This window comes from Scyliorhinus torazame, chromosome 3, assembly GCF_047496885.1.
Source record: "Scyliorhinus torazame isolate Kashiwa2021f chromosome 3, sScyTor2.1, whole genome shotgun sequence".
NCBI classification, from domain to species: domain Eukaryota; kingdom Metazoa; phylum Chordata; class Chondrichthyes; order Carcharhiniformes; family Scyliorhinidae; genus Scyliorhinus; species Scyliorhinus torazame.
This window is the reverse complement of record NC_092709.1, coordinates 337,043,694-337,059,078: the sequence shown is the minus strand read 5'-3', so window position 1 is coordinate 337,059,078 and position 15,385 is coordinate 337,043,694. Positions and strand designations below refer to the sequence as shown.

The 15,385-nt window shown below is 48.4% G+C and overlaps 1 protein-coding gene across 5 annotated transcripts in view; it reads right to left on the bottom strand.

The window, feature by feature from the left end:
- Nucleotides 1-15,385, bottom strand: part of LOC140409304 (transcription factor COE3-like) — a 782,491-nt gene that overhangs the window by 269,643 nt on the left and 497,463 nt on the right. For all 5 annotated transcript variants that reach the window (XM_072497690.1, XM_072497693.1, XM_072497694.1 and 2 more), the window contains exon 8: nucleotides 15,054-15,171. In XM_072497690.1, coding sequence (XP_072353791.1) covers nucleotides 15,054-15,171 — 118 coding nt within the window. The remainder of the gene's footprint in view (nucleotides 1-15,053; nucleotides 15,172-15,385) is intronic.

Below are 15,385 nucleotides of genomic sequence, written 5' to 3'. Positions count from 1 at the left end.
GCTGTCTTGCTCAGATGGCTTTTGGCTTTCGGTATTCAGTCAAGGGTAACACCAAGATAAATGGGATGTTGTCCATGATTCAATCTCTTGCCATTCAAGGAGATGTTGAGTTCCCTCTTGGCGCTGCCACAGCGGAGGTGGAATACACTTGAGACTTGATTCTAAGCAGTCTCCCAATGTGAGTTGGCATGGGAGAAAGAGAAGAATGGCTTGGGGGAGTGTGTACAGTGAAACTGTAAATATGTCGACCTGCAGACTGTGGCTCATTGCCTCCATCAGAAGGTCATGAGTTCATGTCCCAGTCTAGAGACTTCACTGTGTGATGTAAGATGGCACAGTCCTGAGGGAAAGCTGCACTGTTGGGCATGCCATGGCTCTGATGCAATCCCAGGATTAGAGAATTCTCTTTCAAAGAGATATAAAATTAGCCCCACTCCACTGCTCTTTTTCCTCAGTCCTTAATATTTTTATTTTCAAGTATTTACCCCTTTCCTTTGAAAAGTTGCGATTGAATCTCCTTCCAGTGCCCTCCCAGGCTTCCTGGTTATAACCATTATGTGAGGAATGGCACATCTGCTTCTTTTACCAATCATCTCGGGCGGGTTTCTCCGGTCCCCCGCCGGTTCGGAGAATCCCCGGGAGACGGCGTGGATCCCGCCCCGCCGCTCTGACGCCAGCTGCTGCCATATTCTCCGGCGCCGGTTTTCGGCCGGGGGCAGGGTTCACGCCACGCCGGTCGGGGGTCATTGGCAGCGCCCCCCCTCCCCCCCCCCCGGCATTTCTCCGCGCCCCGATGGGCCGAGCGGCCGTCGGTTTCTGGCCAGTCCCGCCGGCGTGAATTGGACATGGTCCCACATGGCGGGACCTGGCTGGTAGGCCAGCTGGTCCGGCCCTCGGGGGTCGCAGGGAGATCCGACCCCGGGAGGGAAGGGCGCCCCACGGTGGCCTGGCCCACGATCGGGGCCCACTGATCTGTGGGCGGGCCTGTGCCTAGGGGCACTTCTTCCTGCTGCGCCGGCCTCTGTAGGGCTCCGCCATGGCCGGCACAGAGAGGACACGCCCCTGCGCACGCGCTAGAATACGCTGGCCAGTCTGCGCATGCGCGGAACCACGCCGGCAGTTCTGCGCATGCGCTAACTCGCACCAGCCCTTCGCTGCTGGCTGGCGCAGCACCAACCCCTCCGGCGCCGGCCTAGCCCCTGGAAGTGCGGAAGATTCCGCAACTTCTGGTCAGCCCGACACCGGAATGGTTCGCGCCATTTTTGTACACCGGCGTCGGGCCACCGTGGAGAATCCCGCCCTCTGTGATAAAAGCAAATTACTGTGCATGTTGGAATCTGAAACAAAAACAGAAAATACCAGACAATCTCAGCAGGTCTGACAGCATCTGTGAAGAGAGAAGGGATGAGTATTTGTCTGGATGACTCTGTGGTCTGCTTATCAATCCTTTGACCAATGGAAGCAGCCAATCATAGTTTTGAATATCTCCTACTGTCTCTTGTCTTTGCACATTCCTGATACCATTCTGGTAAAGCTCCATCGCATTCTCTCTGTTAAAATGAGGCCACATCTGCCAGTTTCAAAAGGTGAGGTGAAAGTTAATAATCCCAGCTCAATGCTGATGAAGATCAAAGGTTTGGCTCAGCTATTATGTTCCCCTCAACCAACTCCAGAAAATAAACCCAGATTAAGTGGTCGCTTCTGTGTTTGTGGCTCTTGCTATTTACAAATTGGCTGCTGTCTTTGTCAGCTCGTCACGTGCAATTTATTACTCACAAAGATCTTTGCGGGCTTTCTGAGGAATATGAGAAAGCGCCAGTAAAGCTAAGGCCTACTTTGTCACTTACGATTTCATAACAATGCAGAAAGGAGCCATTTGACCAACTGCGCTGGCTCTCTGAATGAGCAATTCACTTGGTACGCTGGGCAAAATTCTACACTGCCGTCCTCACAGTTCACAATGCCACCAAGTTTTGCATTATCCGCAAATTTGAAATTGTGCGCAGCACACCAAGTTCCAGGAACCACAGAAACATAGAAAATAGGAACAGACAGGGGCTGGTTTAGCACAGGGCTAAAGAGCTGGCTTTTAAAGCAGACCAAGGCAGGCCAGCAGCACGGTTCAATTCCCGCACCAGCCTCCCCGAACAGGCGCCAGAATATGGTGACTAGGGGCTTTTCACAGTAACTTCATTTGAAGCCTACTTGTGACAATAAGCGATTTTCATTTCATTTTCAGAAGGAGACCATTCAACCCTTTGAGCCTGCTCCGCCATTCATTATGATCATGGCTGATCACCAACCCTGGGGAACTCAACTACAAATCTTCCCCCAGCCCGAGAAACATCCATGAACCACGACTCTCTCATTTCTGTTCCGCAGCCAATTCTGTATCCGTGCTGCTATGTTCTCTTTCATCCCCTGAGCTATAACTGCTCACGAGTCATTCGTGTGGCCCTGTGTCAAATGCCTCCCTGAAGTCCATGTTCGCCATATTAACAGCATTGTCCTCATCAACACTCTCAAAAACTCCTGCAAGTTAGCGAAACACAATTTTTCCTCTAAGAAATCTAAGCTGGCTTTCCTTAATTAACCCGCATTTATCCATGTGACGATTAATTTTGTCCCGGATTACTTTAACGAGAATTTCCCCGGCAGCAATATTAAACTGACTGGTCTAAAGCTGCTGGTCTTATCTTCACACCCTTTGTTTGAACAAGAGTGTAACATTTGTTATCCTCCAGTCCTCTGGGACCACCCCTGAGTCTAGGGAAAATTGAAAGTTTATGGCCAATGCCTCCATAATTTCCACTCTCACTTCCGTCGGTATTTTTGGATGCATCTCATCCAGCCCTGGTGCCTTCTCAACCTTAAGGAAAGACAGCCTATACAGTGACTCGTCCTTATCAATTTTAAACCCTTTTTGGACCTGAATGACCTTCTCTTTCACCAGGGCCTGGGTGACATCTTGTTCCTTGGTAAGAACAGATGCAAAATATTCATTCAATACCTCAGTAGTGCCCTATACCTTGAGTGTAAATCCCCTTTTCGATCTCTAAGAGGCCTACTCCTTTTATATCTCTTTTACTAGGTATATGCCAAAGAAGACTTTGGGATTTATATTTTATGTTAGCTGCCAGTCTCTTTTCATACTCCCTCTTCCCTTCTCTGCGTTCATTCTTCACCTTTCTTCTGAAGCTCCTATATTCAGCCTGGTTCTCAATTGCATTTTTATTTACCTGTCATGAGCACATTTTTTTCTTCCTTAGCATAATTACTATCGCTTTTGACATCCAGGATGCTCTTGATTGGTTTGCCTTTCCATCTCAAGGGAGTATACCTGAACCATCCCTCCTTTGAAGGTAGCCCATTGTTCAGTTACCATTTTTCCTGCCAACCTTTGACCCCAATTTATTCGGTCCAGGTTTGTTCTTACCCGATTGAAGTTGGCTTTCCCACAATTAATTATTTTTACTCGAGATTATTCTTTGTCCTCATCCTTATGATGTAACGATCATGGTTCCCCAAATGTTCTCCAACTAACAATTGATTTACTTGTCTCACCTCATTCCCAAAAACCGGGTCCAGAAATGTCTCCTTTCTTGTTGGACTGGAAGCATTTTGGTGTGGAAAATTCTCCTGAACGCACTTTAGGAACTTAGGCCTCTCTCTGCTCTTCACGTTGCTACTATCCCAGTCTGTACTCAGATAATTGAAGTCCCCCATTATAAGTTTTTCCTTGCAAACTTGTTCTTCTACACCCTTCCCACTAGTTGGTGATCTGTAGATTATATCTATACTCAGTCGCACATGGCGGAGGGAATAATTCAATGAGCATTACTTTTGACCTCCTGCTTGCAGACTTCCGACTAAGCTTCCTAAAGTCTGACTGCAGGACCACATCCCTCTTTCAGCCTATGTTATTTGTCCCATTGTGGACCAGGAATGCTGGCTGCTCTCTCTCCCTTTCACTGCTGTTCAGTGACATCCTTGACCATGGCACCAGACAGGCAACACACCTTCCTGGATTCACTTCTCTTTCTATTCCTCAAACTATCTAGTTACCTATCTTCCAGTCTTCCTTGGACCAACACCGCCTGTACATCCATGCCAGTCGTGTGCCACGGATGTGGCCCTGGATGTATTCCCCAAATGAACCAACGCTCACATCAGTGGTCAGAACTGAATGTTTGCTGGAGAGTTAAATGCACTCAGGAGATGACTGCATGAATTGCCTGTTTCTTCTTGGCTGCCTTGTGGTCACCCATTCCTTCTCTGCCTGCAGGCTCTATGCTGTGGCGTGACCACGTCTCTAAACAGGCTATCTGAAAAGCTCCCATACTTGCGGATACAACATAGTGATGCCATCTTCAGTTGTGCTGCTGCAGCTGATGGTGCTTCATGCTCAGATGGCTGTCCAGGACACAGGAAACATCCTGGAGTTCCCACATCTCACAGGATGTGCATTCTGGAGGTTGGAGCAGCCCTGCCATTCCTGTATTTATCAGTTAACCTTGGCTAGTTGCAATAAATTTTACTTAAAGCATAAGCTCATTCTCACCAGCTACTTATTTGTTACTTGCTATTAATACTTCATATTGTAAATGATTTCATGCTCCCAGTTATTTAGACTCAATCACACCAGCCAGTCAACCTGTAACTTTCCTGTGATGTCACATTTTGATATCTGTTTACAATCCTACGTTCCCCAGACAGTTGCAGACACTGTCTGCCTCTGGCTCTGTTTCCGACTTTGTCTTCCAGGTAAGTCAAGGCTCCCAAGCCTGGGTCTCAATTTACTCACTCCCCCACCGGTTCTGGTGCTTTCCTTCCTTGCCCGTCTCTGGCTCTGTTCCCAACTCTGTCTTCGAGCTAACTGGACATCATTCATCAGGTTAAAAACTAAGAGCTTGCATTTATACGCTAACTCCCACAACCTCACCATGTCCAACAGCCTTATAACCAATGAAGCACTTTGAAGGGAAGTCATGAGTATGATGCGGGAAAAAAAGGCAGTCAATTTGCACTCAGCAAGCTCCCCCAAACAGTCACGAGGTAAACCATCAGTTAATTTACTTTTACTGGTGTTGATCGAAGGATGAAAGATTGGCAGAATATCAGAGAGAACACCCCTGAGTTTCTTTGAAATAATGTCACAGGATATTTGACGCTCACCCAAGAGGGATAACAGAGCTTAGTTTTAATGTCTCATTAAACTGACACCTCTGACAGTGCAGAGCTCCCTCAGTAGTGCGCCAAAGGGTCAAACACGACAATTACATTCAGAATTTTTTTTTTAAATGTCGTAAAAGATCCCAAAATTGGTAACAAGTCAAAAAAGGCAATATTAAGACAAGTGACCCAGCGGGGGTTAAAAAATGTGGCCCACCGCCATCTTCTCAAGGGAAATTAGGGTTAGGTAATAAACGCTGGCCTTTCCAGAGATGCTCATATCCCATGAACAAATTTTTAAATAAAACTACCTCTATCGTGTCACCTCACAGTCATCACTTTCCTGGAGAAAAGTGCCAGGTACATCTTCTTGGACACCCCTGCAAATCTTTTCGGCACTTTCTCCAGTGCTTTTGTTTTGCGTTAGGGAGAACAGAACTGAGCACAGTACATGGAAGAGAAGAACCTGCAAGTGTCTGCTTTACCACAGTCTCACTGCCCAACAATCAGAATGTGCTTAGTTTGGTAATGGAAATGCCTTATTCTAGCTCTGCGTGAGGAGAGCTAATTTTGTGCTTTAATACAGACTGATCTTCATGCCTAAAGTTATCTTTGATTTCGCAGTAACGACTTTTAGACCCTATACAAACTGTTTCCAATTAGGCTGCCCAGATGGCAGCTGTTCAATCCACTAATAGGATATAAAGTTCCCCTCTTTCTCAGCCATCTGTTCCTTCATTTACGAACCGTATTTGCTGTGTAACTCCAGTAAAACGTACATTCCCCCACCCAGTGATGTATATATATCGGTATTATTTCTTGGTTTTGAGGAATCTGTCTGTCTTCCATGGCTACACAAATTCTTCCACTGTCTCTTCTTTGTAATTACCTGATATTCATTCCCAAGGTTCCAAGGTTTCCTCAATAATTAATCTTCTCTGCCCACAATCCTGAACATCCACTCCCTTCATCTCCGTGGGTGGAATGTGCACTTCCTACAAGAAGCACTGCGCAGCAACTCGGGTTGGGCAGTGCGGGAGCACAGTGGTTAGCACTGTTGTTTCACAGTGCCAGGGTCCCCGGATCAATTCCTGGTTTGGGTCACTGGCTGTGCGGAGTCTGCACGTTCTCCCTCGTGTCTGCGTGGGTTTCCTCCGGGTGCTCCGGTTTCCTCCCACAAGTCCCAAAAGACGTGCTTGTTGGATGAATTGGACATTCTGAATTCTCCCTCTGTGTACCCGAACAGGCGGTGGAATGTAGCGACTAGGGGCTTTTCACAGTAACTTCATTGCAGTGTTAATGTAAGCCTACTTGTGACAATAAAGATTATTATTATAGCCTCTTTCGATAGTGCCTGCCAGACTTGTGACCCCTACCACGCGGAAGGACAGGGATAGCAGATGGATGGGAATACCAACCATGTGTAAATTCCCCTCCAAGCCCCACACCATCCTGACTTGGACGCATATGGCCGTCCTTCCTTCATGGTCGCTGGGTCAAAATCCTGGAACCTCCTAACCAACAACATTTATTGCACAGGGCTAAATCGCTGGCTTTGAAAGCAGACCAAGGCAGGCCAGCAGCACGGTTCAATTCCCGTAACAGCCTCGCCGAACAGGCGCCGGAATGTGGCGACTAGCGGCTTTTCACATTAACTTCATTTGAAGCCTACTTGTGACAATAAGCGATTTTCATTTCATTTCATTTCATCTCCCACACATGGGGGTAAATTATCCGGTTCTCTCCCCCCTCCGCCACCGCCCACCTCCACCTCTCCACCTCCTCAGTGTTCGGGACTTATGGAATCTTGAGCCAGCAACCCATGAGGACTGTCCGCATTGGTTGAAGGGGTGATGGTGCATGACGTTTTGAAGTAGGGCTCGGAGATGATGGCGTTCCTGTGATTTTTCTGCTTCAGTGGCAATCCTGGGAAGTGGCAATCTTGGGAAGTGGCGATTGGAAGAGAATTTGTACCCAGAAGAAATGGTCCACAAAGGAGTTAACCCCAAAGCAACAACTAAAATTTGCATTTAAATAACACATTTAACATTGCTGAATGTCTCGAGGCACTTTACAGGATGATATTCAGACAAACATTGACACTGGAATGAAGGTCGGTAACCAAAGGACACAGATTTTAAAGATTTGGCAGCCAGGGGATGAGGAGAATTTTTACACAGCGGGTTTTTATGAGCAAGAATGCACTGCCTGAAAGGCTGGTGAAAACTGATTTAATGGTGGCTTTCAAAAGAGAATTGGATATACATTTGAAAAGAAAATATTGACAGCAGCACAGAGAGCAGCAGGGAATTGGGGCTACATACAAAAATATGAATTAGGAGCACAAGTCGACCACATGGACTGCAGCGGTTCAGGAATCCAGCTCACCACCGCCTTCTCAAAGGCAGTTAGGGATGGGCAACAGATGCTTCCCACATCTCATGAATGAGTAGAAAAAAAAACCTTTCTTAAATAATGAGACTAATACTGCACACAGTACCCCGGATATGGTCTCACCAACTCCCTGTATGGGAACAGTAAAACGTCCCAACCTTTTGCCACATACACCAACATTCCATTTTCCTTCCTCGTCACTTGCTGTAGCTGCTTATTATCTTTTCCGGATTTATGTACCCGGACACCCAGCTCCCTCTGTACCCGGGGTTTGCAATCTCTCTCCATTTTGGATAAAATGCTGCTTTCCTATCCTTCCTGCCAAGTGGACACGTTCACACTTTCCCACATATTCCATCTGCCTAATTTTTGTCCACTTACTTATGGGCGGCACGGTAGCACAGTGGTTAGCACTGTGGCTTCACAGCTCCAGGGTCCCAGGTTCGATTCCCGGCTTGGGTCACTGTCTGTGCAGAGTCTGCACGATCTCCCCGTGTCTGCGTGGGTTTCCTCCGGGTGCTCCGGTTTCCTCCCACAGTCCAAAGATGTGCAGGTAGGTGGATTGGCCATGCTAAATTGCCTTTCGTGTCCAAAAAGGTTAGGAGGGGTTATTGGGTTACGGGGATTGGGTGGAAGTGAGGGCTTAAGTGGGTCGGTGCAGACTCGATGGGCCGAATGGCCTCCTTCTGCACTATACATTCTATGTTCTAATAGGGGAAATTGCCCTCAGCTGAATACCTCGAGTCTGCACGTTCCCCCTGTGTCTGTGCGGGTTTCCTCCGGGTGCTCCGGTTTCCTCCCACAAATCCTGAAAGACGAGCTGTTAGGTGAATTGGACATTCTGGGCAGGATGCTCTGGTCACCGAAACAAGAATCCTCGTTTACGGCAAAATCGGGGGCGGCGCCGCTTTTGCGATGCTCCGCCTCCTCAAAAACAGCATACTCGGGGAGCACGTCGTACACCGTATGGACGGCCTCAGGACGTCACCTGAGGCCCTCCCTCAAAGCTCCGCCGCCGATGGGCCGAGTTCCCGACGGCACGGAACACTTACATTTTATTCCGTGGAGCCCGCATGGCGGCTGTGGACTGTGTCCATTGCTGCCACAGTCGGGGGGAGGGGCCAATCTGCTGGCAGTGGGGGGGGGGGGCTTCGGTGGGGACTGGTGGGGGGGGGGGGGGGTTGAAGGTGGCGAGGGGGCTTTCAGGGGGACATTATTTGGCATGCCGTGTCCACCTGTGGCCCGCACCATGTTGCACGGCGTGGCCGCCATAGGCGTGGCCACAGATCCGGCAATTCTCCAGCTTTATCTGCAGGTAAAGCCGGGGGCTTTACACTGCGTGGCAGCTAGCCCACCACCGGATGGGTGAATGTTGCAGCTGTTCCCCTCGCCAGCATCAGCACTTAGTCTGCAAATCAGAGAATCCAGCCCTCTGAATTCTCCCTCTGTGTACCTGAACAGGTGCCGGAGTGTGACGACTCGGGCTTTTCACAGTAACTTCATTGCGGTGGTAATGTAAGCCTACTTGTGACAATAAAGATTATTATTATAACCTGTCCATACCCCTGTGCAGATTCCTTGGATGGGACTCTTCATCCTGGGACGCCTGGATTGCGTTCCCCGATGGGATAGAGAATCGGGCTTTAAGGCAAAATCGGGTTCGGCACCAGGCGCCGGCCTGGATGCAATGTTCCGAATCCCTACCCCCAATCCACCCCCTCTGCTGATGGTGGGAACGAGGTCCACACCGCACACCAGCAAGAGCATGGAAACCCCCCCACAGGCACCCCTGTGATAGGGAGACTCCCCACTGGCACCCCTGTAACAGGGAAACCTCCCCACAGGCACCCCTGTGATTGGGAGACTCCCCACTGGCACCCCTGTAACAGGGAGACCTCCCCACAGGCACCCCTGTCATAGGGGAACCCCCCCCCCCCACAGGGACATGTGATAGGGAGACCCCCCCACAGGCACCCCTGTTGTAGGGAGACACCCCCCACAGGCACCCTTGTGATAGGGAAACCCCCCTCCCCACAGGCACCCCTGTGATAGGGAAACCCCCCCACAGGCACCCCTGTGATAGGGAGACCCCCCCCCACAGGCACCCCTGTAACAGGGAAACCCCCCCACAGGCATCCCTGTGATAGGGAACCCCTCCCACAGGCCCCCGTCATAGGGGACTCCCCCCACAGGGACACTTGTGATAGGGAGACCCCTCATAGGCACCCCTGTGATAGGGAAATTCCCTGAGTGCAGGGGGGGGGGGAGGGTGGTCTGTGTGTATATGTGGGGTGGGGTGGTCAGCGGAGGCGGTTCCTTTAGGAAGCGTGTCCATGTGGGATATTCCCCCTCTTATGGTGGTCCTTGTGGGGGGCTCCCTACTGCAGGGGTCTCTGTGGGGGTTATAAGGGTCCCTGGGAGTTGGGGGGGTACTTTGGCTGATGGTACACCTAGGCAATCAGAAGGTAGGGGACAGTGAGGAGGGGGGTGGGGGTTTGGGGAAGATTATGGTTGGGGGGGGTCAGGGCCCATGTGCTGTTGGGCGTGCGGGGGGTGACCGGCTGCAGGACCTCACTATCGGGCCGCCCGCTCAAGATGGCGGCCCGAAAGCAAGATTCCCTGGGAATCCCCCTCGTATTCCAGGCCATGCATAAATTTACATCCTGAGGGGATCGTAAAACTGGTACAATTCAGCTCCGGCAGGAGAACATAAGTCTCCCAAACAGAGAATCCAACCCCTTATGTCCGCTTCACACCTTTCTTCCCTACTTATCTTTGTGTCCTCAGCAAATTTAGAAACCATAGCTTCAGTCCCTTCATCTAAGCCATTCATATAAATTGTAAATAGTTGAGGCTCCAACACTGATCTCCTTGACACACCACTCATCACTCCTTGCCAACCTGAAAATGATCTATCTCTACTCTGCATCCTGTTCATTGTGCAATTCACTATCGATGCAAATATAGTACCCCCTACACCATGAGTTCTTATTTTGCATCGTAACCGTTGCTGTGGCATCTTGTCAAATGCTTTCTGGAAATCTAAATACAGCACATCCACAGGTTCTCCTTTATCCAAGTTGCTTGTTACTCCCTCAAAGAGCTCCAATAAATTAATCAAACATGATTTCCCTTTCACAAAACCAGTTTGAATCTGTCTTATTGCATTGAGATTTTCTAAGTGTCCCACTACAACCTCCTTAATAAATGGGCAGCACGGTAGCACAGTGGGTAGTACTGTTGCTTCACAGCTCCAGAGTCCCAGGTTCGATTCCCGGCTTGGGTTACTGTCCGTGTGGAGTCTGCATCTTCTCCCTGTGTCTGTGTGGGTTTCCTCCGGGTGCTCCAGTTTCCTACCACAAGTCCCGAAACACATGCTGTTAGGTAATTTGGATATTTTGAATTCTCCCTCTGTATACCCGAACAGATGCCGGTATGTGGCGACTAGGGGCTTTTCACAGTAACTTCATTGCAGTGTTAATGATACGTATTAGCAATTTCCCTCTAACAGATATTAAGCTAACTGGCCTGTAGTTTCCTGTTTTCTGTCTCTCTCCTTTCTTGACTAGACGATTTTCCAATCCGATGGGACTTTTTGAGAATCTACGGAATTTGGAAAATTTGGGGAGATAGATAATTTAATGGCATGTGCATTGACAACAATCTTTCCCTCAATGTGAACAAAACTAAGGAGCTGGACATCAACTTCAGGAAGCAAAGTATCGTACACACCCCTTTCTGCGTCAATGGTGCCGAGGTGGCGATGATTGACAGCTTCAAATTCCTAGATGTAAACATTACCAGCAATCTGTCCTGGTCCACCTACATCGACGCAACGACCAAGAAAGCACAACCAGGCCTATACTTCCTCAGGAAATCAAGGAAATCCGGCATGTCCACAACAACTCTTACCAAATTCTATAGAAGTCACACTATCTGGGTGCATCACAGCCTGGTACGGCAACTGCTCGGCCCAAGACCATAAGAAACTTCATAAAGTCGTGAACACAGCCAGTCCATCACACAAATCCGCCTCCCATCCACTGACTCTGTCTACAGCTCCAGCTGCCTTGGGAAAGTGGGCAGCATAATCAAAGACCCCTCCCATCCGCGCTATTCTCTCTTCCAACCTCTTCCATCGGGCAGAAGATACAAAAGTCTGAGAACATGAACCAATAGATTCAAAAACAGCTTCTTCCCCACTGCTACCAGACTCCTGAATGGCCCTCTTATGGACTGAACTGATCTTATCGACTAAATTGATCTTTCTACGCATCTTCTCTGCAGTTGCAGCACTCTAGTTCACCCGCTGTCTATGTTTATGTATTTTCTTTATGTATTCTCATGTATTTATCGTATATCTATGTTTTCATGTATGGACCGATCTGCCTGGACTGTACAGAAACAATACTTTTCACTCCACCTCTGTACACGTGACAATAAATCTAAATCTAAAATTAAAAGCAATACATCCAGTATCTCAGCAGGCACTTTCTTTGAGACACTAGGATGAAGTCCATCAGGACTTGTCAGCTTTTAATTCTAATAATTCTCTCAATACCCTTTCCCTGGTGATTCGAAGTGTTCTAAGCTCCCCTCTGGCAGTGGAACATTGGGCTGAATGGTCTAATCCAAGGCAATGGGAGCTAGTGGGTGAAGGAAACTACATTTTAAAATTTGTGCTGATTTCATGCACACCAGAATAGTCGCGCCGCTCCAACCTGCTGCACTGCTCTGAAATGTTTATTTCCATTCCCTTGAATATGAGTATGATATTTCTCTTTTGGCAGGCAGTGCCCATCCTGATTCTTTGACAAAGAGGAATTTTGTGTTCACAACTTGTGAAAAGAAACTGCCTCAGTCAAAGGCCAAAGTAAACACAGCAATCAGCTCTTGCTAAGTAAACAGTCTGCTACCTTTCACGGGAGTTAAATCTTTGACCAAGAAAGTATGGCCGCCATTTCTCCTGAATCTTTAATTGATGACTGTCGCCCGTTGATGGAGAATGCTCTCCAAATTATTTTCTTCTGCCATGTGTTGAATAAAGAGATCAATGCTTGAGAGTGGTCTGCTTTCCATTTTCAGCATCTCGTGTCTCAATCAAAAGGGGCAAACACGGTTAAAGTCCGAGGACTCATTATGAGGAATAGATTAGACTGGTGTTTCTTTTTCTTAAAATTTAGAGTACCCAATTCATTTTTTCTAATTAAGGGGCAATTTAGCATGGCCAATCCACCTAGCCTGCGCATCTTTGGGTTGTGGGGGCGAAACCCACGCAAACACGGGGAGAATGTGCGAACTCCACACGGACAGTGACCCAGAGCTGGGGTCGAACCTGGGTCCTCGGTGCCGTGAGGCAGCAGTGCTAACCACTGCACCACCGTGCTGTCCCTAGACATGTATTTCAGTGAGTGTAGACGATCATGGGACGATCTAATGGACGAGTTTAAGATGATTAAAAGATTTGACTTGGTAGGTAGAGAGAAATGGCGAGATTTTCCATTGGCTGATGTGAAATCGTGAAACGCGATTGGGCGGAGAAAAGTTTCTAACGCTAAAATTGCGGTGGGCGGCAATTTGATGTCAAATCACAATTCTCCGTCACCTCAACAGCGACGTCAATGTGTCCCAGAACTCACATACAGTAAACATCATTTGCATATCATTAGCGGGCCCGACCCGGTATTCTCTGTCGCCTTCGCGATTATCCGCCTCCGATGGGGCTAGTTCCCAACGGCATGGTTCATTTGTGCTTTTAGAAATCATAAAACAGGCGTCATGGCTGCTGAGGGAGAGAGAGGGGGTAAGGAAAGTGTCTAACATCGCCATAGTTTGCTCACAATTGTGCCGCTGGCTGGGGAGCTTCGACCAGATCCGGGGGGCGTAGTGAGAGGTGGACAGGAGGTGGGCTGTGGGGTCGGGGTGGATGGGCACTGAACACCATTGCCGCAACCGGCAAGGCAGCCATGGTGTTAGTCCCTCAACATTTGCTGACTCGGTCCAGATTCAACGGCAGTTATGCTGTCGTGAAAGTCCACCAATTATGCGTCGGTGTCAACACTTAGTCTCAGGAACGGAGAATCCCGCCCATATTTCCTCTAATGGGGAGAGTCGAGAACAGCATTAAAATTAGAGCCAGCGATGATGCATTTCCCCACACAAACGGCAGTGAAATGCACCCCCTCAGTTTTTGCATAGAAGTGGCAATGGAAAATTTAGAAACAAGATCAACAATCTTTTGCTGGCATGAGTATTGAGAGAAATAGCTGATTGACAGCATCACAACTTACCTCCTGACTCCCCAAACCCTGTCCACTATCGGCAAGGTACAAGTCAGGAACATTGGTGGAACATTCTCCTGGGTGAGTGCAGCTCCAACAACACTCAAGCCCTCTTGAATGGCAGCCCATTCATCATCTTAAACATCCACCCCCCACACTACCGCCACACAGTGGCAGCAGTGTGCACTGTCTACAAGGTGCTCTGCAGCAACTCACCAAGGCTCCCTTGACAGCACCTTCCAAACTCATGACCTCTGACATCTGGAAAAACAGATGCATGGGAACATCACCAACTGGAAGACCCCCCCCCCCCCCCCCCCCCGCAAGCCACGCACCGTCCTGACTTGTAATTAGCTTTTTTATTTGTTCTTTGAGGTGTGGCCGTCACTGGCTTGGCCAACATTTGTTGAGTGGCTTACTAGGCCATTTTAGTGAGGGGCGAGGAAGAGTCAACCACATTGCTGTGTGGGTCTGGAGTCACATGTAGGCCAGACTGGGAAACAATGGCAGAGGTTCTTCCCTGAAGGACATTAATAAATCAAATGGGTTTCTACGACAATCGGCAATGGTTTCACGGTCATCATTAGGCTTTTAATTACAGAATTTTTGAAAAATTGAATTCAAATTTACCCATCTGCCGTGGTGGGACTCGAACCCGGGTCCCCAGAGCATTACTCTGGGTCTCTGGATTACTAGTCCAGCGACAATACCACGACGACACTGCCTCCCCGAAAAATATCACTGTTCCTTCACTGTCACTGGGTCAATATCATGGGATTCCATCCTAACAGCACTGCGGGTGTACCTACACCCTACAGACTAAAGTGGTTCTAGAAGGTGGCTCACCACCACACTCTCATGAGCAATTATGGATGGACATTGGCTGGCCTAGCCAAGGATGCATAAATCCCATGATCCAATAGTAATAAAATCCCTCAAATAAAAACCAGACATGCTGGAAATACAAGTCTGGCAACATCCGTGGAGAGAGAAACAAAATTAACATTTCAGGTCGATGATTTTTCATCAGGATCCAGAATTGAATCTGGATTGGGACCCAGTTCTGAAGAGTGACAGACCAGTCGCTGTGCAACCTCATCCACCAACGGATATGCTTCAAAAACCTGACTATTGTACCATCAACAGTATCTTTGAAGGGCAGCAGAGAGCAATGAATTGTACTCCTGCGCCCCAGGTCTGCCATACCTTCACAGGGATCAAGTCTCCGAGCCCTCCGCCCGTGCTTTGAGTTGTTGTGGATGAACATGTTGTCCGACACAGCCAGGACATGACCGTCCACATTAATCGTTGTGCATATGACCACCTGAAAAGAGAAGACAAATTGAGGGTGAGGAGTTTGGGGCAAAATTTTCTTTGACACAGAATTGAATCAAATTTACCGCATATTAACGTGCTTTTTAGCTTGAAATGTCCAAACCGCCATTCATGCCCCACATGAGCCTCTTCCTCACTTACTTCATCCCATCCTATCAATGCTTATTTCTATTTGTCCCTCATGAGTTTATCAAATTCACCCA